Source organism: Sphaerodactylus townsendi, linkage group LG10 (assembly GCF_021028975.2).
Source record: "Sphaerodactylus townsendi isolate TG3544 linkage group LG10, MPM_Stown_v2.3, whole genome shotgun sequence".
In the NCBI taxonomy this organism is placed as follows: Eukaryota; Metazoa; Chordata; class Lepidosauria; order Squamata; family Sphaerodactylidae; genus Sphaerodactylus; species Sphaerodactylus townsendi.
In genome coordinates, this window is record NC_059434.1 from 77,941,378 (window position 1) to 77,966,434 (window position 25,057).

Consider the following 25,057-nt stretch of genomic DNA (forward strand, 5'->3'; position numbering starts at 1 on the left):
CTCTGATTTGGATTCAGACAAAATTGGTGCCTCTTAAACATTTTAATAACTCTCCGGCTTGGTTCCCACTTTGAATCTTTGCAAACCGAAGGCATTTCTGTTTGGGTAGCAGGGCTTCCTACACTCACTTCCCCTGCCATTGAATGAAGTGATGTCACCTGGGGTACAGGTGACTCCCAAGAAGCATCATCTAGGGAGAATTGGATGGCTGTAGTGGCGGGGATTGATAAAATGTCCCCCATTCCGTTAGCAGAAATTAACTGAGTTTCAAGACACTGTTATGAAAAGCCAACCTCTGGGCACCGCAGTTCAAGAAGGATATTGACAAGCTGGAACGGGTCCAGAGAAGGGCAACCAAAGTGGTAAAGGGTCTGGAATCCACTCCCTACGAAGAGAGATTTAGGGAGCTGGGGATGTTTAGTTTGGTGAAGAGTCGGTTAAGAGGTGACATGATAGCCATATTTAGATATTTGAAGAGATGTCATGTTGGTGAGGGAGCAAGCTGGTTTTTTGCTGCTCTAGAAACTATGACTAGGAGTCATGGGTTCAAGGTGAAGGGAAAGAGATTCCACCTAAACATCAGGAAAAACTTCCTGATGGAAAGGGCTGTTTGACAGTGGAATGCACTACCTCAGAGTGTGGTGGAGTCTCCTTTTTGGGAGATTTTGGCCTCCAAAAGCTTGGTGCCATCTGTCAGGAGTGCTTTGATTGTGTGTTCCTGCATGGTAGGGTGGGCCACCTGGTGGGCCACTGCGAGTAGCAGAGAGCTGGACTAGATGGACTCTGGTCTGATCCAGCTGGCTTGTTCTTATGTTCTTAGGGGGCTGGACTTGATGGCCCTTGGGGTCTCTTCCAACTCTATGACTCTATGATTCTAATATAGTTATCACCTCCAGCAAATCCATTGAAGTGCATGAAAGCTCCCCCCCCCCCTTCTGTTTAGGTGGGCTATTTACATTTGTCCTTGCAGCATTTTTAAGAAAGAGAAATGAAATCACTTGCTTCAAAAAAAACCCCTTCCTAATCCTGACTTGATGCGCAGATGTCTCACTGAAGATGTTAAACAGCCTGGAGGGTCACTGAAATGTGCTCTCCACATAGTGTTTTTGCCACAGCTGGTGCAGTTCTTACCCATCGCCGAATGAGCGGTTCATTCTTTGCTTGGAGCCCCTCTCTGTCCTTGAAAATAATTGTTGATACATGTCATTCTGCAAATTCTTATTTTGGGAGTAATTTTCATTTTTCTACCCTTGATAGAAACCATGTTTTGATAAGCGTAGAGGTGGCAGGGGTGTGGATTAACGGAAATTCTTCTGAAATTAATTCTTCATCTTTGCTCCCAACAGATGGTGCTGTGTTATATTGCTGCAGGAGGTGGTCTGATGTAAAACAGGGTTTAAAACAAATTCAGGTAACTATATTACCTCATTGTTCTTATATTTCAGTATCTTTGTGGAGCCTTATGCCAGGCAAGTGTCTCTAGCCTGTGAGAGATGCCACCACCAGATGTCCTTCAAGAAGCTCCCTCATGACTGAGGTGCTTTGCAAAAATCTGCTCTCCGTAACCTAGGCGGATTCCGCATGGGCCAAAAACAGCGGCGTGAAAACGGTGTAAACGCTTTTACGCCATTTTAAATCATTTTTGCACTTTTTTCCAACCGGTTTCACACCTCTGTTTTTGGCCAATGTGGAAACTGCCTTAGTCAGGGGTTTGTTTTTGGGTCACTTGTTGAAACAATCTTAAGCTGAGGTAAAGTTCTGTGGTCCTAGCCCAGTGATGGCGAACCTATGGCACGGGTGCCAGAGGTGGCACTCGGAGCCTTCTCTGTGGGCACGCGCACACAGAGTCCATCAATTTGGGGGGGGGGGCGGAAAATCACCCACCCCACACACACACCTAGGCTGGCCTGGGCCACTGAGCACGACATTCGCATACTGTGGTGAGCAGGAAGGACTCAGCTAGCAGGCCTGGCTGCCCGAGAGGGGGGCGCAAAGGAAGCATAGATGCTAGAGAGGCACAGAGCAGTGTGCGCGGGACTTGCTGGAGGCTACAGCAGGCTGGCCCCTGCTCGAGCGGGTGGGGTGGAGGAAGAGGGAGCCAACCGTTTTTTTCTAAACTAAAACCTCAGCATTCAGGTTAAATTGCCGGGTTGGCACTTTGTGATAAATAAGTGGGGTGTGGGTTGCAATTTGGGCACTCGGTCTCAAAAAGGTTCGCCATCACTGTCCTAGCCAATCTTGATGAGCCTAGTAGTGAAGGGTCCGTTTTTGCTGTGCCATATTTTCGCCCCAACCCATACCTCCACGGTGATGTGGCCGCCTTCAGTGAGGCACGGCCCTTCCACTTGCCTGTCGCCGTGGGCTTGAGAAACTAAACCTCCTTTAAAATATCCTTGCAGCGCCTTGTCTTTGGTTCTCCATCGACGTTTCCAGCATGGAGGTGGTGTCAGCAGAGGTGAACAGCTTGCTCCCGGAGGAGATAATGGACACGGGGATGACGCTGGAGGACGATGAGAACATCGAGGCTGTTATTGTGTCATCTCCCATGGGCGACTCCATTCCCATGGAAACGGAGCTCGAAGAAGTGGCCAATATAAGCTCAGTGAGAGACTCTACAGCGGCCTCGTCCTCCATCACCGCAGAGACTGTGACCGTGTCCAGCAACTGCATGAGCCAAGTCGTGGGCAATACTGCCATTGCAAAAATCGACCCTGGTGCTGCTCCGCCCTCTTCCTTCCAGAGCGGCCTCCAAAAGCTCGGCGCTCCAACTCCCGTCACCATCTCAGCGAACCAGATAATTCTAAACAAGGCGACTGACCTGAAAATTGGCAACCAGACAATAAAACAGGAAGGTCAGAAGCTCATTGTCACAGCTCTGGGGAAGCCCGGGCAACCCATTGTCTTGGCCCTGCCCCACAGCCAGCTGCCCCCGTCTCAGAAAGCCCCGTCCCAAGCACAAGCGAGCGACTCCAAAGTTCCCACGCAGCAGTTCAAAGTGGTGACGATCGGAGGAAGGCCGGAGGTGAAGCCTGTGATTAGCGTTTCGTCCTTGACTACGGCAAGCCAGCTGGTCAGCCCTGCCACCCAGTCCTCAGTGCTGCAGACCCAGCAGTTAAAAGCCGTGCAGGTAAGGAGGAGTTGTGCTGATGGGGACCTGTGAGACAATTTGCCCTTCTGTCGAAGGTTCTTCTTTGGTTTTGGACAGTGTGCCTTGGAACAGGGCTGGGAGAAGGAAACTGCTGCAAAGTAGTTGGGGCAGTAATCAGGGAAACAAACGAAACGAGAATTCTAAGGGTGGTCAGAGCCAGCATTATGTAGTGGTTGTGGTGTCACGCTAGGATCTGGGAAACCCACGTTCAAATCCCCACTCCGCCATGGGAACTTGCTGGTGACCTTTGGCCAGCCCCGAATTCTCAACCCTGACAGTGGCTAGAATTTGGATGGGAGACTTCCAGGCGATACGGTTGACCCTGGCTGGAATTTGGATGGAAAAACTCCAAGGACTATTAGGGTTGGGACCCGGAGGCAGGCAATGGCAAATCACCTCCAACGGTCTTTTGGCTTGAAAACTCTGTGGGGTCAAGTTAGCTGTGACTTGACTGCCAAAAAAAAAAAGGTGGTTAAGTGGAATATATCACCCATTTTTGTGTGTGTGTATGCGTTGTAGAGCAGAGTTCTCTTCTCTTGTATCAATGGTAAGAATACCAAAGAGAAGTGTTCCTCGATGGCTAACTGTTTTGCATGATAGATTAGGGGTAGAGATCCTTAAGATAATGGGGAAGTAGCTGGGGCTGTTCCATTGTTTGTATTCTTGTTTAATTGGGTCGTTTGTGAAGTCTAATTTATCAGGGAGGGGGACCCCTTTAGGACCTTGGAAGAAAAAGCCCTTCAGTGGACTTCCAACCAAAATAAGGAATTTTAAAATAGTTAATGAATTGGGTGATTTTAGACCAAAGGCAGAGTTCTCACAAGGACATGTGGGGGTCACACGTCCCTGGGCACACGCCAGCCGGTCATATGGGTGGGGCGCAGAATTGCCCCCCCCCCCCAACCTTCCCCTCGGCCCCGCCAAGCTGCTCCTTCAGCCGGCAGAGCCTCCACCAGTCGAAGGAGCAACCTAGCTGGGTCACCACTGGGCACCCCTCAGCCCCGCCCCACCAGGCTGCTCCTTCAGTCAGTGGAGGCTGCGCCAGTTGAACAAGTAGCCCATGGCCGGGTCCTGCCAGCTAAGATAAGTGGGGTGAGGGGTGGGGGTGGGGCAACTGGAGCAGGTGTTGCCCCGGGCGCCATTCCCCCCCACGCTTCTGTTTTTGACCCTGACTTAGTGTTTGTTTGTTTGTTTGTTTGTTTGTTTTATATACAGCCCACCCCCGAAGGGCTCTGGGCGGTGTACAACATAGAGGAAAACACAACATTCAGGAAGAGCATAATCAAAATTGCAAAAATAAAAAAATAAATATAGTTCCATAACGTTAAAATAACTAAAACCAAGTAAATGCAGCGTACATAGATAATAAACAGCGTCCAACAATTTTTTTAAAAATCCCAGAGAGGGGAACGGAAGGCCCCATAGATGCAATAGGGGCCACCTAGTTAAAGTACTAATGTTTTGAGGTACACTTATTTTGCGATCAGGAAAATTTAAAGATTGGAACTAGTTTGGTCAGCTTTCAGTTTAAAAAATTGCTGAATAGAATGGTATGGTATATGTAAGGCTGGTATGAAACATAAAAATTACTGTATGAACCACCTGATCAACTAGACTTGCTCTCTAAACTATATACCAGTGATGGCGAACGTTTTTGAGACCGAGTGCCCAAATTGCAACCCAAAACCCACTTATTTATCTCAAAGTGCCAGCCCAGCAATTTAACCTGGATGCTAAGGTTTTAGTTTAGAAAAAAAACGGTTGGCTCCCTCTTCCTCCGCCCCACCAGCTCAAGCAGGGGCCAGCCTGCTCTAGCCTCCAGCAAGTCCTGCGCGCACTGCTCTGTGCCTCTCTAGCATCTCTGCCTCCTCTGCGCGCCCCCCCTCGGGCAGTAGCCACCCGGAGCACAGGCACCAGGCCCGTCGTGCTCAGTGGGCCAGGCCAGCCTAGATGTGTGTGTGGGGTGTGTGTGTGATTTTCCGCCCCCCAAATGACGAACTCTGTGTGTGTGTGCCCACAGAGAGGGCTCCGAGTGCCACCTCTGGCACCCGTGCCCTAGGTTCGCCATCACTACTATATGCCTTATTCCAAGAAACTAAGATAATAGATTAATATAGAAGTTAGTGGGAACAGGATATACACCTGCCAATCCAACAAAAGGTAACATACAGCTCTTTTAAAGGTCAAGGTATTAGAATGCATCTCCAGAGTTTATGCTGTGTGAGTGACTGCTCCCACCGACTGGGCCTCCCAGCAATGCTCTACCCTTGTTCAGCAAATACTGCTGTAATCTGCTGACCCCTGCTAGTTAATTGTAACCGAGCTTCTAAAGATATAGAACAGCTTAATGACATTGTAGCACTGAATGTAACATTGAGTTCTGTGATCTTTAGCTTGTTTAGATTAAATCAACCACTTTGTTTTCACATTTCTTCCTTGTTATTTCCGTCTTCCCCACTCAAAACACAGTCTTAATTTAGCCTGCAGGGTCCTTGGGGCAAAGACTCCTCTTTTACTCACACTGTGCTAATTTAATCATTTCTTTCATTTGTATCATCCAGTAGGAAGGGATGCCCATGCTGCCTTTTTTTGTTGAGACTTGAGGCGGATGGCAACTAGAAACAAATACAATTTAACGTAAGAGATAAAACCAGGAAAATTAGAAAGCAGTGCCTCAAAACACCATGTAGTACAAATAGAACAGGACTACAAGACTGGCAAACGGTGTGGTGAACCGTATTGCATGTGAAGAAGATGCTGGAATACAAAATTAAAGGAACAGTCTAAAATATACAGTGAAGCTTGCCTTAAGTTCTCCATTTGAACTCAACGATGTCTGGGTAATCTCCAGCTACCATCACGAGACCCTTTGGGTGAGTGTCAACTTAAAAACACACACAAATAAATAGATAAAGTTCTCCAGTCCCTGAAATGTTATGCCACAATAAATCTCTTTCGCATGGTACAATTTGTGTGTGTGTGTGTTTGCCGTAACAAGACGGACACGGCCCTCTCTCTGGAGCCTATGAAATGCTACGTTCACTGAACAGTTTTTCTCAGAAGTGGTTCTGGCCGGACCAACAGTAGTTATGGGCATCCCTTCCTACTGGCTGATGTTTCTCCCAGTGGTAAACAGAGGGACACCTCAGAGACCTCTGGGGTATTCTTTCCCTTGCTGTGTTGCAGTTCTTCAACTGCTTGTACTTAAGCATCTTGGCTTCAGAGGGGCCAGCCACTCCTTGGCTACAGACACCGGCGTTCACTGACCGGAAGGAGGATCAAAAGAGGGGAGCTGTTGGAAGCAGCTTCGTGGCATTGACAGGCGAGAATAATTTCTCCTCTAAATGAAGTGATTTTTTTCTGAATTCTTCTTTCAGATCGCAAAGAAAACCAGAACACCCACCTCCGCACCAGTGATCACCAAGCTGATCTTCACAAAACCAATCAACAGCAAAGCTGTAACAGGGCAGACAACTCAAGTGTCACCAATCATTGCAGGTTATACATATTTGTGCTTCTTGCACAGTGCTGTTTCTAAGGGGGTGAAATGTGAACTGAGTTGTAGAGATGAACCCAGAGGCGGAGCGCTCACGGGGACACGTGGAGTCATATGTCCCCGGGCACGCACCAGCTGGTCATGTGGAGCCTCCGCCAGCCGAAGGAGCAGCCTGACTGGGCCGCCATTGGTGGGGTGGGACCGAGGGGTGCCTGGTAGTGGCCCAGCCAAGTAAGTGGGGGGTGGGGCGCCCAGAGCAGATTTTGCCCTGGGCGCCATTTTTCCCCTTTTGCCTCTGGATGAACCTGAAGCCAAAGAACAGCTGGCTGGTAGGATCTTTTCGGGTGCCTCTTCGCCATGATTGCCTTTTGATTCCTCCCAAAAGCTGGTTTTGGAAGGTCAGGAAATTCTCCAGAGTGACATTTGACGGAGTACAAAGATTTCTGCTGTAAGAGGGACAATTGACAGCTCCCCCAGACTCACAGAAGAGCTTACCATGCTATATATCACAGGTCCTCAGTGCGGTGCTGGCGGTAGCCACAGCACCCACCAGCACCTTTCCTGGTGCCCATCATGTCTTTTTAGAAAGTTGGTAGGGCCCAGGGCTTTTGACCAGCAAGGCTTCTGATGGGGGACTGGAGGTTTGATTGGCCGTCCAGATTTTTAAAAAGGTTGCTTTGGCAGCAGCTGCCACCACAGCACAAAGATGTTCAATATGAAACTGAAGGCAAGCTGTGGCAGCCGTTGGGACTGGCTGCACCTCCTGAGGCAGCCATTTTGTTCCCGCTCTCACAGTGCTGTTACAGAATTCCAAAGGTGCCTCCAGGCTCAAAAGGGCTGGGGACTACAGATTAATTTTTGGATCCTAGTTACAAACTTTATTTAGTCGATTTCTATCCTGCCCTTCGAGTACATCCCAGAGCGGGTTACAGCAATCTAAAAATGCATTCAGCATAACAGTAATAAAATGTTAAAATAAAACAGCATCATAACCAGACAAAAATTCCAAAACCACACCTAAAATCCCTACAAACTTACCTAAACACAATTAACCACCCCCTCCCTAACCTCCCCCCCCCACCCCCACCCCAAGGTGCAGGTGGAGGGCAAGTTCCGAACAAGCCCAGTGGTCTGAGAGTAAAAGGCATCAGTCAGTCAAATGCCTGGGTGAAAATGTCAGTCTTAACCAGGCACCAACAGGTGCAGAGGTATCCAACTCTGGTGCTTCAGATGTTCATGGACTCCAATTCCCATCAGCCCCTGCTGCATGGCCAATTGGCATGCCAGCAAGGGCTGATGGGAATGGAAGTCCATGAACATCTGAAGCACCAGAGTTGGACACTACTGGTGTATAGTACTGGTGCCTGTCAAACCTCTAATTGGAGGTCATTGCACAAAGTGGGGACTATCACAGAGAAAGCCGACCACATCGCCCCTAACCCCCTAACCGCAGGGGGGAAGGAGTTGTCACCTGGGCGGGTCTATATGGCTGGAGGCGCCCCGACATGAAGTCTGGTCCCAGGCCATTAGGGCTTTATAAGTCATAACCAACCCCTTAAAATGAGCCCAGCAGCAAACTGAGATGTTAATTTTTCTACCCTACATCTCAACTATTTTTTCAGGGCAGATTAAATGTGTGTCAAATATCAGAATTTCAACAGTAAGGTGATTGTGAATTATGATATGTTCAAAGCTATAGTGACTGTCTCTCAGATGTTCAGATTATGGGCTGAGTTTAGCATAGAGCACAGGTGTCAAACTCGCAGCCCTCCAGATGTTATGGACTACAGTTCCCATGACCCCTGCCAGCATGATGCTGGCAGGAGATGATGGGAACTGTAGTCCATAACATCTGGAGGGCCACGAGTTTGACACCTATGGCATAGAGATATACCACTTCCTTTTAGTTACAAGAGAACTCAAGTGAAATTATGTTAAGATTTGCAGTTATATGTTTGTTCTGTGGTTCAATTGCCTTTAAAAATTTTGTGTCTTTGGTTCTTTTATTACTATGTGAAACACTTTCTCATATTTTTACCCCAGTTTCACACAAGTTCTTCAGAACAAAAATTATTCTTAAGATTTTATTATCATCTTTTGGAACATAGCTTAGCTCTGGCAGTCAACAAACTGACGCAAATACAATTATTAGCTAATTCTTCTTTTCTAAAAGAGACTTTTAATTCAGCCTATTGCATGTGCTAAAACCTTTTTCTCTTTCTCTAATTACCAAAACATTGCAAGTTTAAGCTACTATGTATTTGTTTATCTGATGGTTCAGCTGAGATTGCCTTTGGCTTACTGTAACGGTTTAAACCAGCCATTCTCTACCAGGGTTCCCTGGTACCCTGGGGTGCCGTGTGCATGTCCCAGGGGTACCGCGGCAACACTACCGCCCCCCCCCCCTCATTTTTGTGGTGTCTCCCACCGGTGCCAGCAAGGACATGGAGCTGGCCCATGGGGCAGGGCCTGCCACAAGGTTAGCAGCCACCACCACCCCCAGTGCTACCCTTCACCCTGGGAGGGGAAGGTGGGGGGTGTGGCAAGCAGGGGCAATGGGAGGGGAAGGTGGAGGGTGGCGGCAGGGGTACTGTGCGATACAAAGAGTGAGGTCAAGGGTACCCTGACCTCGAAAAGGTTGGGAATCACTGGTTTAAACTATAGTTCAAAATTTGCTTCAGATGCTGAAAAAAAAATACTGTCTCCTGTGTTAAATAAAAACCCAAAAATATTTAACTGATTTTTTTTTTAGTTTGCCTTAATTGACATCACGTGTATCCCAAATGCCTGCAGTTGGAAAGCCTGCAGTCGTGTTAAACGCTAAGCTTATTTACACCAAGGTGCAGCTTAAAGGATCACTGATAGGTTAACTTTTAATTAAAACTCTGGAGAAAGATCGCTGGAAAGCTTTGCTACCTCCAGAATTTCTGGCAGTGGCTGCTTTCTGTTTCGTCTATAAAACAAACAAATAAATCACAGCCGTGCATCAAAAGGTACACATATAAGCAACCGTGAAGCATTCATTGACTACGGTAGCAGTGTAATTATAGCCAGTGTAGAAGCATAGAGGCAATTTATGATGTTGATCCACCAGTAATTTCTGCAGTTGGGAGGGATTTCTGTCTGCAGAGCTTGATCTCCTCTGCTTTGCTCTCATGCTGCTGCCCAGAGCTGTTCCTGAGGGTCGGGAGCTACCCAGAACTGCATCCGGCATAAACTGCAGTGAGCTGAGAAGAAAATCAATTCTCCCCCTCCCCCCTTGTCTGTGTAAATCCTCTGATGGATCCAAGTCTGTATCTAAATGGACCTTTTATTCATATTTGATATTCATCTGACTATATCTAGATCTATTTTGCTGCTACCTTAAACTACCAGAAGACCAAAAAAAAAAGGTCTATTTTCCAGATGGCTGGGTAATAAACACAAGCCAGTTTCCATTTATATTTCATGTTCAGAAATAAAGATACTTGTTTCCAAAATGTGCCAGGCATAACTTCCTGAAGTATCTTTAAATGGCATGAAAAAAACCCCCCCCCCCCCCCCCCCCCCCGCATCCCACATACAAGTTTGCAGTATAACCACTTGCTTCAGCCTAGCCTATCTCACAAGGTTGCTGCAAGGATAAAATGGAGGACAAGAGAACCATGCAAACTTCTTTGGGACCCTGTTGGGGAGAAAGGTGGGATATAAATAAAACAAGTAAATTAAGCACAAAGCATGTCAGTGTGGCCCGTAAAAATTGGATAATTGTAATCCTATTCCTTTAAAACCCTGCTCGTATATTTCATATATTCAGAATCATGAATTGGTCTTCCTCGAGTGGTTTCTCAACATATTCAGTGTCAGGAAACAGGAAAGGACCTGTCATTAGAGAAATGAAGGGTGCCTGTTCATAGACAGTGGACAGACATCTTTTTTTGCCTCCTGACACATTCCCGGCAGTGGTGAAAGTGATGAATTTGCTGCTGCCGCTGCCGCAGGTTTATGATCAGATATGCCAATATAGACCTATGCTTATGAAACTGCTTATGGTCAACATTCCCTGTAAGCTGCGTGGCCTCGCAGTCTCTGTATTGGTGTGTCGCAGATAGGGTGGCCGCCTGGCAGGGGAAGCCCTCGCAGGCAGTTCAGTTCCTTTCACCGATAGGGAACTTCCACACAGTCATGGGGAATGGTTAGAGGGACTACAGGTGGTGGTGGCTCTACCAGTGGTAGCATCACCTATGAGGGTGGTATCCTACTTGTGCGTGTAGTCTGGCAGTTTTGCAGCAAAGTGCACTGGTTCCATGACTGGTAAAACAGCAGGTTTGATATAAAACTTAAGAGCTTTATCCTCATCCAACCCCACCCCAATCCTTTGAATGGGATTGTTACTTGTGGGTGTGCTGCTGCTAAGTTCCTGGAACCCTCTTTATTTTTGGGTGGTGGAGCTGGGCCTCAGAATTATTTACAAGCTCATAGATTCCATTTTATATAAATCATGTTTTGCCTATATGATTGCACTGTGGCTACTGTCAATCACACTCCCACAGTAACTCCCCATCCACCCCTCTCCAAAAAAACCCCCCAAAACTGGAACGGATTGAGCTACTGGAAGAGGCATAATGTCCCCGAATGACCAGTGTTCTTCAAGTTTGAGATCTATCTGCAGAAATGTCCACGTCTCATTCTCCTCTGACTTTTAGTGGACACTGTAATAAAAGTTGGAGCTAGCATTGGAAACGAAACCATAGTGATCTGGGCAGGGCATCCATTTGCACAGACTTGCCTTGACGTACGTAGGGGACCCTTCCGGATCCCAATTCAGCAGTTTATTGCTGACAGAATGCTATAGGTGTCAAACTCGCAGCCCTCCAGATTTTATGGACTACAGTTCCCGTCATCCCCTGCCAGCATCATGTAGTCTATAACATCTGGAGGGCTACAAGTTTGACACCTGTTCTATAGAAGATGGTACAAAATACTCCAACTTTGTGGAATTTCTCTGTAAGGTTATATTTTTCGTCCTTTTTATTTAGGATTGCATTCTAGTACATAATTCTTTCTTCATTAGGGGAACAAATGTACAAATGTGTGTGGGGAAATAACTACTTGGAAGTTTCCAGAATTAAGTTAGTAGTGAAAACGGTCAACCTTTTTAAACAGACGCTTCTGCTTTCCAGTTAGATGGTGACCTGGTATATTGCTAACTTTTTCTGTCCCTCATGCTGTCTTCTGCATAAAACGTTCTTCTGACTCTTTCATAGTTTCTGCAACTTATAAAATAAAAAACTTGGCATTTGTCAGAAAGGCCAAAGTGGACTAGTTTGTGATACGGGAAGAAGGGTGTAATGGGGCAGTGTTTCGTGTGGCGTGGTATGAACCTGTGAATTGACAAACCATTTAATATTCAGCGTAAGGGTCTGCGATTGAAAAGGCCTCAGACTGTCGTCACTAAGTTGCTGCTGGGGTGCTTTCTTCTGCAGGTAGAGTTCTGTCGCAGACTAATCCAGGAACACCTCCCAAAACTGTAACCATCTCGGAAAGCGGAGTTATCGGGACTACATTAAGTTCTACTATACAGCAGACACAAAATAAAATCGCTATCTCCCCCCTGAAATCTCCTAACAAGGTAAAAAAAAAACAACCTCTAATTTGTTTTGCTTCATCATTCTGTCACTGGCCCCAAATCTGTTATTGGATTTTGCTCTTAATAAATATTAAATATTAAAGGACCGTTCTCGCAACCGTGATTCCATTGAAGGGTATAGTGATCTACTGTTTAAAAATTGTTGTTTCTCTTAAACTTAAATAATAATTATCTGATTCTGAATCTCAAATATGGGAAATGTATTTATTTTATTTAGTTATATTTATTTCCCGCCCTCCCCAACAGGGCTCAGGGTGGCGAATGACACAAATGCCATCAAACAATAGATCAGCAGCAATAACATCAAACCATAAACAGTAAAAGCAACCACAGATGGCAAGAAACCCACCCACCCCTACTGCAGCCACGGGAGGCCAATGATTTTTTTTTTATAGATTTTTATTGTATAGAATAATTATGCATTTGTTACATTCAATCTCTCCATTTCGTCTATACATTTTTTTCATTTCCCCCCCTCCCCCCTTTCTGTTAATTGTTTTATGCAAGCAGTAGGAGATTCATTCTTCTTATTCTCTTGTTCCATATTTCTTTGTTAAATCCGGTTTCTTCATGTTTCATACACTGTCCATAATTTCATTATTTCTTCCATCTTTTCTTCCCATAGTTTATTTTTTGTCAGTTTCTCAAAAATCTCTAACTGTATTTGTTCCCATATATATTCCAACCATTTTGACACTGTCCATTTTTTTATCATCTTTCCAGCTAGCAGCATGCCAACACTCGTGTGCTGCTCTTATCATGTATTTTATACATTGGTTCAAAACTTCTAATTCACTCTTTTTATCATCCATTATCCCCACAATTAATTAATTCATTATTTATGTCAATTTTTTACTTTTTACTAATTGTTTCTACATATTTCATTATATTTTCCCAAAACTTTTTCACCAGTTTACATTCTACCCACATATAAGTATAATATGCTCCCTTTTCTCCACAATGCCAACATTTTTGGGCTTAATCCAGCACTTTATCATATAGGCTGAATTTGTATTGGGGTTCTATACCATTTAAGTAAAATCTTTCTTTCTAGCTCTACATATTTTTCTATCTTTTACAGCTTCTTCATGCTCTCCATGAGGATTCTTTCTATTTTTTCGAAACATCCCTAAAATATTTTCTTTCTCCCATTTTTTGATTCAAAGTTCTAAGCATAAATTCTTTATCCTCTACCATATGCTTGTATACTGCTCCTATAATTTTCCCTATGATAATGTTTAGGTGGAGTTTCAACCATTGAATTATTATTGTACAATCATCTTTTATTCGTAGAGAATTTCCTTAATTTTTCCCATAGGCCTCTTATTGCCAGCCAATTCTCCTCTCCCTCCCAGTTCTATTAAATTCTGTAATGGTATAATTTCTCCTTCCCTATCTAAAATCCCGATACTTTTATGTATTCCTTTTTTTTCTTTAAATTCTTTATGATTTTCCAACCTTCTGTTCCAGTCCGCGCTTGCTACTGGGGCTCTATCAAGAATGCCAGGCATCCATTTTGCTTCTCCATTTTTCCCATATATCCATATTCCTTTCCTTGGACCTAAGTATTCTATCGTTTCTTGTTTTTATAATCATTAGTATAAATTCCATAATTACCTTCTTCCTTGATTAACCGTTCTCAAACTTTAACCACTTTGAGATATTGTCTTCATTAATATCTAATGAAACTCTTTATCTGGAATATAGCCTACCGTAATATTCCCTGGGTTTTTGGAATTATCCCCCCATCCTAGGAAGTCATTTTGCCATATACACTATTTTATTCATCACTCTAGCATTTTTCTTATTAAATATCTATGCTTTTATTTTCCTATCCCATTCTTCAAATTGTTTTTTGTTAATTTCCATTGTTAATATTTCTAAATAAGTAAGAGATTTTGGGTGTAAAATACATCTTTACTGCTTTTACTTTCCCCGTTACAGATAGGGTTTTTACTTTAACTTTTCATCTGATTTTGTATTTTTTTCCATCTATTGTCATAGTTATATTTATACATCCTATCTTTTCTAGTAGAAATTTATAATTCCTAGATATTTAATTTTCTTCTTTAATATCTCTTTATTAAACTGTTTCTTTTCTATATTCATTCCTGTGTTTCTGCTTTTTCCATGGTTACTGTCAACCCTGAAAATTTCTTAAAATATTGCAGGATTATTTTTAATTCTTTCCTTTTATCCTATGGATTAGTTATTTTCAATAAAACATCATCTGCAAACATGTTTAATCTGATTTCTTCCTTATTTTATTTTATATCCTTTTATTCTTCCATTATTTCTAATTCCTATTAGCTAGGAACTCCATTGCCATTCTGAGATAGGGCCGGAGACGGCCGGGCAACCCTGATTTACTCCTCTTCTAATATTTACTCTTCCTGTTAATCCTTCATTTACTCTTATCTTAGCCTTAGCGTTCCTATATATACTTCTTTTAATACTTCTATAAATCTTTCTCCAAATCCGTAATTATGTAATGTTTGGAAAAGAAACTCATGACTTACTGTATCAAATGCTTTGTATACATCTAATTTTATCATAGCGTATTTATGTTTCTTACCATGCTCTAGCACATTTAGTACATTTCTTATTGGGTGACATATATCTCTGCCTTTTACAAATCCATATTGATCTTGTTCTATTATTTTTGGAAGTATATTTCTAATTCTATTAGATAATATTTTTGCAAATATCTTATAATCTTGGTTTAATAAACTTATTGGCCTATAAGATTCTACTAAAGTTGCATTTTTTCCTGGTTTCAGGATTGTCACTATCTCCGTCTCCCTCCAGGTATCTGGGGCCTTCTGGCCTGCTATTATCATATTAAACAAATGTTGAAGTTCTGGAACTAAAATTTCCCGAGAGGCCAATGATGATAACATTCAAGCTATCTGGCTAGATGGGAATTCCTGGTGGAAAAGCACCATCTTACAGGCCCTGCGGAACCCATTCAAGTCCCGCAGGGCCCTGATCTCACTGGGGAGCTTATTCCACCAGGTAGGGGCCAGGGCTGAGAAGGCCCTGGTCCTTGTAGAAGCCAGCCAGACATCCTTTGGGCCAGCTGGTCATCCTTTGGGTATGTTAGCTTCTTCAAAGGCATACTGCATTGGCTTCAAATTCACAATAGCTGATCTATGTTGCCTGCTGTTTTTTTTTAAATTCCATTAGCATTTCTTTACAACACATTTTTTCAGTTCCTCTACAGCAGGGTCTTCAAACTATGGCCCTCCAGATGTTCATAGACTACAATTCCCATGAGCCCTACCACTTGGCCATGCTGGCAGGGGCTGATGGGAATTGTAGTCCATGAACATCTGGAGGGCCATAGTTTGAAGACCCCTACTCTACAGTCATGAAGGCTGGAGGTTTACTATCCAAGTTTTTAAAAACTGAATCTTGATTTCTCTGGATATTGCTGAAATCCGCTGGTTAAACAAAAAATGCCTCTGAAATCTCACAGCATCTGCAGTTTCTTGTTGTCTTGGTTGGTATAAATTGTTATGTCCACCTGAGTGCCAATTATAAGTGATATCTTTTATGTGATACTGTTCTTATGCTGGAGGCTACTTAGCACATGCGGAAGGTACCCTTATTGATTCCCATCTATTGCTAAGCATAGATCATAGGTGTCAAACCCGCGGCCCTCCAGATGTTACAGACTATAGTTCCCATCATCCCCTGCCAGCATCATGCTGGCAGGGGATGATAAGAACTGCTGAATCCATCAACATCTGGAAATTGCCATTATGGACTAACATACAATAACATAGATCATTCTGATTACAGAATTAAAATTAATCAGCTCTATATAGCACTACAGACAAACTGGGTGGTGTATCTTTTAGTTTTAAGATTTATACCCTCCTGTATATAATTGAAAAACTCAGGATGCTTTTCAGATGCATGTATGTTATATTTGTATTTTAAAAAATCAAAATTCAGTGAAGCTGGTAGTCTTTAAGCCACTGTCTTAGTGTAAATCGGGTTCTGAACCGGGTGCCTGTGGGCGATAGGGCGCCCACCGGTCCCTTTCCAGGTGTCTGCCAAGTGTTTTTAGCAAGTGGGTGTGGTCTGGTGGACCTTTTGCCCTTCAATGTTTGTGACTGGCCATTGGCTAAGCAGATTTTTAAAAACGTCACTTTGGCAAAAGCTTCCACCCCCAGCAGAAGGATCTTTACTGTGTGATGGAAGGTGAGCTGTGGCCGCCATTTTGTGGCTGGCTGTGCATTCTAAAGCAGCCATTTGGTGTCAGAGCCGACCGCTTCATCAGGTCAGAATTTGAGAGGTGCCCTCAGGCTCAAAAAGGTTGGGGACTCCTGTCTTAAATCATCCCGAAGGAGCAGGGCAAGGCTCTGTGGGTCCGTGCTCGTTTCCAGTTCTCCAAACCATCTAAATCGGGCCGTTTTGTTGGTCATGCCAGTTTGTCACTGTGAATCTGAGTGGGTTGCGTTGCTTCTTCTCAGTGAAATACTGCTGGCACATCAATGACATAAAGTTCCCTTGACCTTAGTGCATTTGCACTAGGTGTTCAGGCTAAAGGGAACTGCTACTGCATGGAGCTGCCATAGAACATAGTATCTGAGGTGTCATCAATTTTTTAAAACAGCTAACAGTGGTGTCAGTCGCTTCTCAGCCTCCAAATTCCCCTCAGAAAGCGGTCAGCGTTCCTCTCAACGTAGCCCTGGGGCAGCAGATTCTCACAGTGCAACATTCAACGCCCACTTCACCAGGCAAGGCGGTAACTAACAATACAACCGCTCAGGTACGTTCACCTTACTCTTCTTCTGGCAGCTTCTGTTTCTTTTTGTGTCTGCCTCCTGACATGCATTCAAAGACTGTGTTGACAACTCTTTCGGTTTTATTTTGATGAGCCCAAACGGAGTAGTGTGAGGAACATAAGCCCTAAGCAAATAACAAATGCTGACTTACTGTCAGGGAGGAAGGTATCTATGTGATTGAGATGCATTCCTAACTCAATGTAACTGTTTAAAACAACAAATCAATGCTGCTGAAAGATATATGTAACCAGCCTGTTATATGTAACCACTGCCATCTGGAGCATTCTTTCCTTGATCTTTACTTTATGGCTTCACATGCTTTGTAGATAACTAGGCTTCCCCGACACTCTGGTTCCATGAGGAAAAGAGTTATATCCATTACCTCGTGGGGCAGGAAGCCAAGTGGCTCTCTGCTACTATTTGCCAGCGACCTTGGGGCGCCTCAGCTCCAGGGACTGTCTTTCACAACTTCTTGGGAAAGGGGGGTGGGGGGACTTGTAACAGGGGTAAAGGGGATGGCAAATGCCAGGTTTGTCAGAACTGGCTTTGCCAAGCTTTGGTACTTCTATGCCTCATCAGTAAAAGCTACTGATCAATACCTCAGAATCCATTGATAGGCTTAAGGTTCCTAGACCTAATACTTACAGCTAGCAAATATCTTCTGCTAGAGTAATAATTACACACAGCACATTTAAAGTGCTTCCCTCTCAGACCTTTAATCTGGAATGCAAAGAGAAATACCGGTCCTCATTAGAAATAATTATTGGGGTGGTTATTTTAATAACTTTAAAATGTGGTTTAGTTATGTACGTTTTAGTTTGTTAGCTACCTTGGTTGCCCTTGTGAGGGCAGAAAGGAAGGATGTAAATGTTGTAAACTCTGAAAGAAAGAAGGTGATAGAATAAAAACGTGGTGGTAATTTTACAATTGCATTGTTTAGCAGGCGGTGAAATCTGCAGTACAGACCCTCACTGTGGGGGGAGTGAATACACCTCAGTTTAAAACCATCATTCCCTTGGCGACGGCATCAAATGTCCAGCAGATCCAAGTACCCGGAAGCAAGTTCCATTATGTCCGGCTTGTCACGGCCACCACAGCCAACAGCTCAGCACAGCCAGTAGCTCAGAATCCCAGCGCCAGCACCGCTTCCCTGCAGCAAGGTATGTCATCTTTTAGCTGGATGTTGTCAGAGGGCAGCCCCCGTTGGCCTGCAACACATTAACTAGTTCCAACAGCCCCTTAGAGATCAACAAGGTTTTCAGGGTTGGAGCCTTCGAGAGTCAAAGCTCCCTGCGTGAGGCTTTCCAAAGCTCCATGCTCCAATAATCTTCTTGGCCTCCAAAGTGCTGCTGGACTTGAATCTAGCTTTCTCCCCTGAGCAGGACATTTTGTGGATGGTTCTCATTGTCACATTGGGGAGGCAGGAAATGATTTTCTTTTCTTTTCCTCTTCCTGTTGGGTGGAGCCACCCCCTGATTTCCAGTCTGTTTCTTGCCTCCAAGGGGAGAGCACGTGGATTACCCGCTCTCGCCATACTTCCTTGTTTGCTCCTATCTCACGAACTGTCTCACTAACAAGCCTCCCTTGGTTCTAAGCGGAATGTTTTCTTCTGTCATTCGAGTGAGTTTTAGAGAAGAACCAATAGGGAAAGGGAGCAGGGAATTGGTGAAGCACCAAGTAATGTTTACATTGGGCAAAGGCGGATTTGTGCAGGTCGGATGCCAGGTTTCTGCACTTCCTCATCATGCCTGGATTAATGGTTCAGACACAGGCCCTTGTTTGCAGATAGTCTTTACATAGCTGTGCTAATGGCTGCCTTGTTTTCCCAAAGAGTGTAAGGTGTGTGACCCCCCAATCACTGCAGTGTTCTTTATGCTTTAGTCATTTCAAAGACTAACTTGAGAGCGTGGTTTTACTTGCCTTGTACTTCTTCCTGAATCTCTCTCAAAAGTGCTTTAAAGTGCTGTCATGATTTTTTCATGGTCATCGATCAAATAGGTATTAACAAAGATTTGGTGCGTGCTTGTTGTCCATTTCTTCAAGGTTGTGTAAAAGTCTTGTGACAAGTGCTGCAGCTCTGGGTTGGGGTGTATATGCTTGACATATCAGTAGCTGTTTGCCAGTCCTCTTTGGACATTCTTAGACGCTGGAGCAACCTGAGAAGCTCTGTTTATTCTTAATTTTTTAAGTCAGTTTGGCAAAATGTATGATGGAGAAGGTGGATAAGAGCTGGGGCCCATAATTTAGTCTGGTGCCAGCCTTATCTACGGTTGCTTAAAATATGTCAAAACGTTGAGCTTCTTTACACCTGTCCAGTCAACTCATTCAGAATGCTAACAGGCAACATGCAGCCCTGTAAGAAAAAGGCATCTGATGTAGTTAGAAGAATTCCTGTTTTGCGGTTCATGCCATTTTCTCATAGTTCTGTTTGTATACGGTGGCTTAAGTGCTCCTTTTGTGTGCAGTGGTAATGACAAAAAAGTAGCATTTTCCTCTTGAATTGGGATCGTGTCCAGAGGAGGGCAACCAAAATGGTAAAAGGTCTGGAATCCATTCCCTACGAAGAGAGACTTTAGGAGCTGGGGATGTTTAGTCTGGAGAAGTGAAGGTTAAGGGGGGACATGATAGCCATGTTTAAACATTTGAAGGGATGCCATGTCGAAGACCGAACAAGCTTGTTTTCTGCTATCTCAGAGACTAGGACATGAAGTAATGGATTCAAGGTGCAGGAAAAGAGAATCCATTGTAACATTAGGAAGAACTTTCTGACTGTCAGGGCTGTTTGACAGTGGAATTCACTGCCTGGCAGAGTGGTAGAATCTCCTTTGGAGGTTTTTAAACAGGGGCTGGATGAACATATGTCAGGAGTGCTTTGATTGTGTGTTCCTGCATGGCAGGGGGTTGGACTTGATGGCACTTGTGGTCTCTTCCAACTCTATGATTCTACGGGTGGCACTTGGCAAAAATCTTTGGACATTATTTTCCAGTATGAATGCAGTGGAATTACCAAGTGCCAACATGAGAATATGCCGAAATGACCTTGTTTTGGAGGGTGGCCGGGTTGGTCTGCAGTTAGAGTCAAGTTCAGCAGCTCTGTAGAGGACAACTTTTGAAGACTCATATACCAAATATGTTGTAAGTTTTTTAAGGTGCTACTGGGCATGAATCTAACCAAACTGACCTGCTGAACTTGCCCTGTATTTTGTGTTTTTGCATAACAGCTTATGCATGATACGTCTTACCCCATTTTTCTCTGAGCAGCCAAGCCAATGGTGGTGAATGCAACCCCCGTGCGGATGTCTGTTCCAATCGTACCAGCGGCTCAGACTGTCAAACAAGTGAGTTCCGTGTGGGTTTTTGCTGTTGTTGTTGTCGTATTACTTAGACTGGGGTGCCAGAGAACCGTGGGTTAGACTACTTATTATGAATCCAAGATGCTTCTATTTACTTGGAACCTGTGAAGACCTTTACGTTCTTTCTGCGGAACTTTCAGCAGAAGAATAAGACCTTGGGTATGCTGAAGATGTCATGCAGATTTCCTTCCTTGCAGGTGGCACCCAAACCACTGAACACAACTTCGCAGATAGTTACCACAAGCCAGCCACAGCAGAGACTTATTATGCCTGCCACACAACTGCCGCAGATCCAACCAAACCTTACCAACCTTCCTCCAGGCACCGTGTTGGCCCCAGCCCCCGGCACAGGAAACATGGGATATGCAGTTCTCCCGGCTCAGTATGTCACACAGGTATAGTGCTGCCATGCAGATTATATGGACCAAAATATATAATTTTGTAAGAAATTTGTGATTTATATAATGGCAACATTTGCCCAGGGGGCTTTGCTAGCATGGTGATCAGGAGAATTTAGGTTTTAACATCCTGGTGTATCACGCTTTTAAAAATCTCTTTGATGGTTTTTGTAACTAAAAAAAGAGAGCCAGATGTCCTGGTTTCAGTGTTCTGTTTGTTGGGAGCATTTGCTGCAGCTCAACGTAAGTTGCTTAAGTGCCCTCTATGTGACAAGCTTAGAGAAGAAATCCTGGAGCCTATTTTGACCGAATGGGCTGGAAAAGACAGTAAATGGGAATTGAACCATTTGCTGTTGTGTAAGGACCAAAGAATTTCCAGTGACGTAGCCCAGTTTTGTGTTTTAGTAAACAAATACAGGAGAGCAGGTGGGCAGGAGACCTTTAATTCCTATGGATGTTAAAATAAGCTTTGGCGTGCTTGGTTATCTCTCCCCTAATATCCGTCAGCATAGACAGCTGGATTTTATTTTTTTTAGCTGACACCTACCTCATACAGTCTGTGGACATCTTTATTAGTATTTACCCTTTTTAGTATAACAGAATTAATCCCAAGAGTCTTCGTAGGTGTATGAAAGTTCCCTTGTAGTTTAAAAAAACAACAACCAAACAGCGTATCTGTAGAAATGAAAAACTGTACTGTATGTTTCCCAAGGGTTCCATTCTATAGCCGTGTGTGTTGTTGCTGTGGTTTCATCAGACCATAAAATCGCAGAATGAGAAAGTGAGAGAACTTTGAAGTCATGAATTGTAAGCTGACACGAGCAATATTACGCTGATTCTCGGTTGGTGTATCGCTGAATATGGTGAATGTTTTTGACACCAAAAAATAACGGAGCACAGTTATGATATGCTAAGCATTCTTATGTTGGAAAAGCACAGGGTTTTTTTCTAGCTACTGTGCTCATCTTTGAATGTAATGCAAAATGTGTAAAGCCCCCTTTATCACCAATTCATGTATCTGTGTGTTAAAATGTGAGAGTCAGTTTTCTATCATCCAGGACAGAAGCTTGGATCCTGGGAGATCTATAAGGACAACTGCCAAACTTGCTCTCCCATCACAGTCTCCTGATCCTCCCAATTCTCTTCCTGGGGACCAGGGGATACTCATGGGTGCAATCTGAGAGTCTGCAGTGGGAGGAAGGAATCAAAAGAAGTTTCCCTGCTCCCCCTGGAAATAACCATCATTGGAGTTGAACTCTAAGATCCCAGTCTCCATACCTAGGAATGTAAATGCCCTCTCACCTAAGAATAGTAGCAGCCAGCAGCTTCTCACCCTTTAAGAGGGGCCAGCATGGTCTAATGTTTAAGAGCAGGTGCACTCTAATTTGATTTGATTCCCCACTCTGCCACTTGAGCTGTGGAGGCTTATCTGGGGAACGAGATTAGTTTGTGCATTCCAACACATGCCAGCTGGGTGATCTTGGACTAGTCACAGCTCTTTGGAGCTCTCTCAACCCCACCCACCTCACAGGGTGTTTGTTGTGGGGGCGGGGAAGGGAAAGGAGATTGTAAGCCCCTTTGAGTCTCCTTACAGGAGAGAAAGGGGGGTTATAAATCCAAACTCTTTTTCTTCCTCTAAGTGCGGAATAAAGGGAGTATGTTGTGACCAATGCAGCTATTTGTGAAAAGCACCCCTCAGCAAACTGTACATCCTGTGCTAATTTTCTGCTTTTGTTAGCTACAGCAATCCTCCTATGTATCCATAGCCAGCAACACCGGCCTCAGTGGGACATCAAGCATCCAAACCCAAGCTCGACTGCCATTTAATGGGTGTGTATTTTCCTAGATAAAGTTTTTTTAATTGTGCCATCTTTGGACTACAGTGAAAGTGAAGGGCTTAAATTATTTGGTATTCAGCTACTGAAAGAGCTGAGATCGCAGAACTATTTGGGTTAGGTCCCCCCTGAGCAGATTAGCTATGGGGCTGGAGGCTTTTGTGTTTGGCTTGCCTGCCCATGCCATTTTATTTGTTTGTTTTGGTGCGTTTAGCAATTCACCCGTCCTGCAAGACTCATGGGAAATAACTGTGTATTAGAAAACTGCAACCGGAAAGTTAAAATAGATTAAAAACTCATGAAAAAATTTGCCATGCAGGCATTAGTTGTAAGAGGGTTCCATAGGCTAGCTGTGTTGGGCTACATTCGAACAGCTAGATTTGAGTCCCATATCACCTTAGAAACCAACAATATTTTGTCAATGAGCTGTTGAGAGTCAAAACTCACTTTGAGAGCCAGCATGGTGTAGTGGTTAAGAGCAGGTGGAGTCTAATCTGGAGAACCGGGTTTGATTCCCCACTCCTCCACCTGAGTGGCACAGGCTTCTCTAGTGAACCAGATGTGTTTCTGCACTCCTACGTTCCTGCTGGGTGACATTGGGCTAGTCACACAGTTCTTCAGAGCTCTCTCAGCCCCACCTACCTCGCCAGGTGTCTGTTGTGGGGAGAGGAAGGGAAAGGAGCTTGTAAGCCACCTTGAGTCTCCTTTCAGGAGAGAGAGGTGGGGTATAAATCCAAATTATTATTCTTCTTTGTTAGAGACAAGTAAGAATGGAGATATCCAAGTCCTTATAACCCAGTCTGAAGGTGAGAGGGGGGTCAGGATACAGAGGTGCCATGCAGAATGCAATCAGCATGACTGGAGCAGAGGAGGAGAAATGCTTAGAGGCAGAACATTAGCATCTGTGTGGGGTGGTCCATTGTTATGATAGGAATACAAGGACTCAGTAATCTTAATTCCTACTAGTATTTAATGAAGGGAGCTTGAACTCTCAGAGGCTCATGACCCAAAAACTTTGTTGGTCTCTAAAGTGCTACTGAACTCGAATCCAAGTGGAAGAGGACATTCTTGGCCAGCCTTAGGAGGCAACGGCCCGTCCGAGTGAGGATAGCTTCTCTGACAAGCTTCCTAGGCTTCCATTAGCCAAGACATGTGTGACACATTAGCCGTTTTCTCCTGGCCTGAGTATTCTTTGCGGGGAACATATGCTGAAGTATATTCTCTGCTGGAGCTATACTTATTCTGTGATGCTCCTGATAGTGGCATAGGGTGGGTTAGGTTGTCTCAGAGGCGGAGCACATGCCAGCTGAGCATTGCCCCCCACACCCCTACCCTCAGCCCGGCCCCGCCAGGCTGCTCCTTCAGCTGGCGGACTCTCCACTGCCGAAGGAGCAGCCTGGTTGGGCCGCCACCAGGCACCAAAGGAGTAGCCTGGCAGGACGGGGCCAAGGAGTGTCCGGTGGCAGCCCAACCAGGTAAGTGCAGCGCAGGGGGAGGGGGGTGTCGGCGCCCGGAGCAGTTTTTGCCCCGGGCGCCCTTCCCACCCCCCACCCCATGCCTCTGGGTTGTCTAGATTGGTCTGGGGCAGGGGTAGGGAACCTGCGGCTCTCCAGATGTTCAGGAACTACAATCCCCATCAGCCTCTGTCAGCATGGCCAATTGGCCATGCTGGTAGAAGTAGAATTCTCCCTGGGCTATCTGGGCAGGCTCCCTACCCCTGAATTCTAGGGTTCTGCTGGATGGAGGGTTCTTCTAATGCAACCAGTAATTAGTAGCTGGTACGATTCTTGTTTGAGAGGACTAAGTTAAAGCTGTTGTTAAATTTGTTTGTGTTCTAGAATAATATCCTCCGAGTCTGCAAATCGGCCCCGAAAACCGTGCAATTGCACCAAATCCTTGTGTCTGAAGTTGTAAGTATAGCCTTCTGCGTGTTCCTCTACTCTCAAACATTAAGAAACCAATTTTTCTATCCATGGTGCGGCTGCTCAGGAAAGTTAACGCAGGTTAAATAACAAATGGAGATTAGATGTCCCCAAATTTCAGCTTTAATGGCACTGCTTCATACCAAATATTTTTTGCATTTTAGATGGTATACTTGTGCATTTTCATCTTAATAAATCCATTTGCATCTTAATAAATCCACCGCATGGAGGCCCTGACATGAAAATCCTGAATAAGGCACTGAATGTAGATTCAGGTGGGTAGCCATGTCAGTCTGAAGCAGCCAAAATAACCCCTGACTCCAGTGGCACCTTTTAAGACCAGTGGTTTTATTCTTTGTATTGTCGAAGGCTTTCACACACTAGTTTAATTCTTGTTCTAAGCTTTCATGTGCATCTGAAGAAGTAGGCACATACACAAAAGCTTATATCACGAATAAAACGTTGTGAGCCTTAAAGGTG

General features: G+C 44.5%; 1 protein-coding gene across 5 annotated transcripts in view; it reads left to right on the forward strand.

The window, feature by feature from the left end:
* The window catches only part of LIN54 (lin-54 DREAM MuvB core complex component), a 47,449-nt gene that overhangs the window by 14,669 nt on the left and 7,723 nt on the right, over positions 1 to 25,057 (forward strand). For 3 of the 5 annotated variants that reach the window (XM_048509195.1, XM_048509196.1, XM_048509197.1), the window contains exons 3-12: positions 1,347 to 1,411; positions 2,400 to 3,127; positions 6,526 to 6,646; positions 12,110 to 12,255; positions 16,898 to 17,053; positions 18,010 to 18,229; positions 20,331 to 20,407; positions 20,620 to 20,817; positions 22,559 to 22,650; positions 24,494 to 24,565. In XM_048509195.1, the coding sequence (XP_048365152.1) occupies positions 2,435 to 3,127; positions 6,526 to 6,646; positions 12,110 to 12,255; positions 16,898 to 17,053; positions 18,010 to 18,229; positions 20,331 to 20,407; positions 20,620 to 20,817; positions 22,559 to 22,650; positions 24,494 to 24,565 (1,775 nt within the window). In that variant the 5' untranslated portion in view covers positions 1,347 to 1,411; positions 2,400 to 2,434. The remainder of the gene's footprint in view (positions 1 to 1,346; positions 1,412 to 2,399; positions 3,128 to 6,525; positions 6,647 to 12,109; positions 12,256 to 16,897; positions 17,054 to 18,009; positions 18,230 to 20,330; positions 20,408 to 20,619; positions 20,818 to 22,558; positions 22,651 to 24,493; positions 24,566 to 25,057) is intronic. The other 2 variants (XM_048509199.1, XM_048509198.1) reach the window with 2 other exon arrangements.